This window comes from Penaeus chinensis, chromosome 39 (genome assembly GCF_019202785.1).
Source record: "Penaeus chinensis breed Huanghai No. 1 chromosome 39, ASM1920278v2, whole genome shotgun sequence".
NCBI classification, from domain to species: domain Eukaryota; kingdom Metazoa; phylum Arthropoda; class Malacostraca; order Decapoda; family Penaeidae; genus Penaeus; species Penaeus chinensis.
In genome coordinates, this window is record NC_061857.1 from 9,932,249 (window position 1) to 9,937,248 (window position 5,000).

Consider the following 5,000-nt stretch of genomic DNA (forward strand, 5'->3'; position numbering starts at 1 on the left):
CAAGGTTTACAGTACATCAGTTGCTAAACTAGACAGTATGATTTAAAAGATGACCCTAATGCATCCAGTACTACCATTTTACAAACTAGTCTTATAAAACTTCAAATGCTTATGCATAAGTTCTTTCCTATCCAGATACCATTATCCCTTACCTTTGAAAGCTATCGGTTCATACTGTAGACTGGATATAAGGGTCCCTTCCACTGAAAGGGCATCGTCACCAACGGCCAGCTTCCCACTCAGGCTGAAGTCTCCGATGCCCTTTAACTTCATCTTGACTCCTGACGTGTAGGAAACCTTAAATCCTTCATCCCTCCTGTTGACGAGCAAGTCTAATTCCCCTTTCGTGTCCGAGTCTTCGAGATATTGAATTTTAAACCTCTTCTTGCGCTGCGTGCTCACAGCTTCCCCTTTTAAGTCGTAGCGCTTCCCAGGGTACACAAGGGAACCGCCAAAGTTTTCAGGGTTAGTGTTCACCTCTATACTGAACTGTCGATCCACCGACGAACCGGGTGTATCAAAGAGGACTTTAGCTTTCCCATCCCTGTTCTCAAAGCTGAATTTATAGTGGTCAAAAGTGTCAGTTCGAGTGATCTCCAGACCCCTGTTTGCACAGAATTTGAGACCAACGACTTTATTGAAATTCTCTGGTGTGCACTGTCCTTCACCATCTGCTTCCTCCGGCTGCTGCAGCACATTCCAGCCGAGCTGGACGTTATCATAGAGCCCCACCTGAACAGAAGAACTGACTTTGGCAATTTCCTCCTCTGGCACGTTAAGCTGCACGTCCACAAGCTCGCCATTTACCACCTCCACCTTCAGGCCAAGTTGCATGTGGGAGGTCTGCGTGGTTCGTCTTCTGATGCCGCTGAGAATCCCGAAGCCATCTATAGTCAGGGTCTCTTCCACGGCCACGACAGCAGATGGGTTCAGGTGCCCTTCTAACATCACGCCGTGGTCACTCATCTCGAAGGTTCCGTCACGGGTCAAGACGAGAGAGCCGGTCGCGTTGACTTTGAGTCGCAGGGGAAAGCCAAGGAGTGTTGGGCTGACGCACTCCTGGTTGAGCACCTGGAAGATACGCATGGCATGATCAAACTAACTTGCTGGGTTTCTCCTTGAATGCATATATACCTCACACACTTGTTGTGAAACGCTCATTCATATATATATATATATATATATATATATATATATATATATATATATATATATCAATATATGTATATATAAATATATATATATACATCTGTATATATATCATTATATATGTATATATATAAATATATATATATATATATATATATATGTGTGTGTGTGTGTGTGTGTGTGTGTGTGTGTGTGTGTATGTGTATGTGTATGTGTATGTGTGTGTGTGTGTGTGTGTGTGTGTGTGTGTGTGTGTGTGTGTGTGTGTGTGTGTGTGTGTGTTTTATATATATATATATATATATATATATATATATATATATATAAAATATATGTATATAATATATAATATATATATATATATATATACATGTATATATACATGCATATATATATATACATATATATATATATATCATATAATATATATATATATATACATGTATATATACATACATACATACATATATATATGTATATATATGCATGTATGTATGCTGTTTTTTTCCAAATAAGAAAGTAATATCTCTTCTCCTCACCTGAAATGATTTGGGCACCGAAAACTCACTGACGAGCTGCTGGAGCGTCTCCAAGGGGTTGATTTTGAGGACGTTGTCGAAGTAGGCGACCTCGTGGCCAAAGACCCTGAAGAAGACGGAGGCCCTGGGCTCGTGGTCGTCGAGCCCCGTCAGCTCGTTCACTGTCCTCGCCTCGTCATAGAGCCTCTGCAGCTTCAGGATCTTATCCTTCTCGATCTGGTCCTTGGAAGCCTCTCGGCCCAAAATCCTATCCACGTATTCCTCAAGGGCAACGAAGTCGCCTCCGATCTCCAAAACATTGAAAGAATTCTGCAGGATGTCAACGGTGAGGTTGACAGAGGCATGGCGCGGGACGAACGAATCCGAGAAGATCACGTTGCTGTCCATGCTCCCGCCGCCATTCAGCTGGGAGAGAGGAAGTCCTTTGTGAGGCAGCCGATGTGAGGTTATTTAGATTATTAGAGGGTATGAACGTCCAATTGCGTTCATTAAATATTTTGTTATTTTAGGCTTGTATCTGTATCTGCATTGCAACCATGAGATAGAGTGCGTTGACGTGAATATATCGCTGTTCATGCTTGAGATGTAGTGTAAATTAACAAAACATTTGATAAACATATTGTCCGACAATTGGTCTGAGACCTCCTTTAGACACGTATACCTCCCTTAGCTAACTCTTAATAGATCCCTTAACAAATACATATACAGATAAACTATGATATAAACACTGAATCATAACCAACACTTTCAAGCCCTATTAAATATTATAAACACCAATTCAACCCTCCATTCATATTCATATCCTCCATTCATGAACGTTAGATATTAGTGGACCCATCACATACTATTTCACTGAAGTGGGAATAACGGTAATTGCGTGAGGATCGAAGGGGATTCGTGTTGAACTTGGAATTGAGTGTAGGATGGGACGCCAGCTTAGCCAGCTCCTGGTCGTACTCGCTGACGCCGGGCTCCTCCGCCAGGTTCCGAACGTGAGTCCAAAGGAAGGAGCCAACTGCAAGGGAAGATATTTATGAGGTAAAGGTTAGCATACGTGAACTCGAACTCATACATATACGCCTATATGCATGGATACAAAGACAGTAACGGGTATACAAAGGTGAAAAGGAAAACAGCCACAATTAGAAATGAAGTCAAATTGTAACGTTTCGAACTCTTCCCGGGTACCTCATCAGACGAATAATTTACCGAAATGGTCAATTACTCGTCTGATGAGGAATTCCAGAAGTGTCCGAAACGTTACGCTTTATTTCAATTTCCATATTGTAGCTGTTTTACTTTTCATATATGTTCACACACATCTGTGTGTGTGTCTGAGTGTGTGTGTGTGTGTGTGTGTGTATGTGTATGTGTGTGTGTGTGTGTGTGTGTGTGTGTGTGTGTGTGTGTGTGTGTGTGTGTGTGTGTGTGTGCGTGCGTGCGTGTGTGTCTGCGGACATACATAAATACACACACACACACACACACACACACACACACACACACATATATATATATATATATATATGCAAGTATGTATGTATGTATGCATGTCTGTATGTATATACATATATGTGTGTGTGTATGTATATATGTATATATATGTATATTCATATATATATATATATGTGTGTGTGTGTGTGTGTGTGTGTGTGTGTGTGTGTGTGTGTGTGTGTGTGTGTGTGTGTGTGTGTGTGTGTGTGTGTGTGTGTGTGTGTGTGTGTGTGTGTGTGTGTGCGTGCGTGCGTGTGTGTCTGCGGACATACATAAATACACACACACACACACACACACACACACACACACACACACATATATATATATATATATATATGCAAGTATGTATGTATGTATGCATGTCTGTATGTATATACATATATGTGTGTGTGTATGTATATATGTATATATATGTATATTCATATATATATATATATGTGTGTGTGTGTGTGTGTGTGTGTGTGTGTGTGTGTGTGTGTGTGTGTGTGTCTTATATACACAGTTCTTTACTAAACTTTTCTATTCACTGTGAAAAAAATATGAACCAACTGACCTTGATGCACGGTCTCCCTGTCCAAAATCTTCTCAATCCTCCTGAAGAATCCGGGGGTTTCAGAGGCGCAGGGAACCAGTGCAAGGTAGGCTTTTATTCGCACCTCGACGTTGTCATATTCATCTTCTAAAATCTGTAAAGCAGATTGTCGTGCAGCATTCATAATTGATTCTTATAAAAGCGTGTGTCCGCTATTTCCACTAGTAATCGTTAGCATGACCGGCCATACAGCTGCTTCAAAAGGTTCCTTCATACCCTGTGTTCTGGTATTGTTTAATCATCCCCCTCCGTGTAGTACATTACACCACATGTTATCATAACGTCTGGCATGCAAATCCGCCATCCACGTTTGTTGTTACAGGATTTATGCCCGTTTAGTTACAGGTAATTAAGCTTAACGCAGGGGGCGGGGATAAGAACTTCTTGAAGCAATTGTACCATCACTATTCTCCTCAAAGATTGCTCTCCTCATGTGAATGGTACGTATGCACTGAAAACGGAGAGCATGTAGGCCTACCTGCCACGGACTGTCCGTGCGGACGCATCCCAGCCGGCGGTAGCTTTGCAGAGCGGCCGTGCGGACGTCGGATGGCAGTGCTCTGTTCTGTAAGGGTTGGAGGACAAGCGTGTGATTTCGTGAGAGGGATCAGGGTATGTCTACGCCAGGTGTAATTCTTTGTACGTACTATAATATTTTTTTCCCTAGAAATCGATGCGGCAATGGGTAATGTTAAGTTATTCGAGACTTGTTCTGTACAGGTTTACATTATTACGGAATTGTAAATATCTAAATGATTCATGAACAACGTTCAGAGTGGGCCGTAGCGAGGAGCCCACCAAGAACCCACCACGTAGCACTTCTCCGGGAAAGCCTCGAACGGGAGCAGGCCGGCGTTGCCCAGCGCCCGGAGCACCAGCTTCACCTCCAGCTGCCGGTCCCTCGTCTCGCCGTAGCCGCAGGTGTCGCCAACCTTCTCCTCGACGTACGCGAGGAAGGGCCTGGAATGCGAGGGACTGCGTGTTACGAGGGGGGAGGAGGGGGGTGCTGTGGAAAGTTTCTTCACAAACGCATGCAAAAGTAAGCTTATTACATATACAATATATATAATATATACAAATGTATATTATATATCTTGCGGTTTTTTGTTTTCAAACTACATCTCGAGACAAAAATACCCTACTTATCCACCCATCAAGAAAGAATAACAATGTTCTCCTTTCCAAAATCAGCTCGCAGCGTTTCTCCGCACCACAGACCACAC

The 5,000-nt window shown here is 42.5% G+C and overlaps 1 protein-coding gene across 1 annotated transcript in view; it reads right to left on the bottom strand.

Moving 5' to 3' along the window:
- LOC125046842 overlaps positions 1-5,000 on the bottom strand; it is a 56,732-nt gene that overhangs the window by 32,529 nt on the left and 19,203 nt on the right. The window contains exons 12-17 of the mRNA XM_047644831.1: positions 4,587-4,737; positions 4,256-4,342; positions 3,739-3,871; positions 2,534-2,703; positions 1,689-2,093; positions 153-1,071 (exon numbers count right to left, since the gene is read on the bottom strand). Coding sequence (XP_047500787.1) covers positions 153-1,071; positions 1,689-2,093; positions 2,534-2,703; positions 3,739-3,871; positions 4,256-4,342; positions 4,587-4,737 — 1,865 coding nt within the window. The remainder of the gene's footprint in view (positions 1-152; positions 1,072-1,688; positions 2,094-2,533; positions 2,704-3,738; positions 3,872-4,255; positions 4,343-4,586; positions 4,738-5,000) is intronic.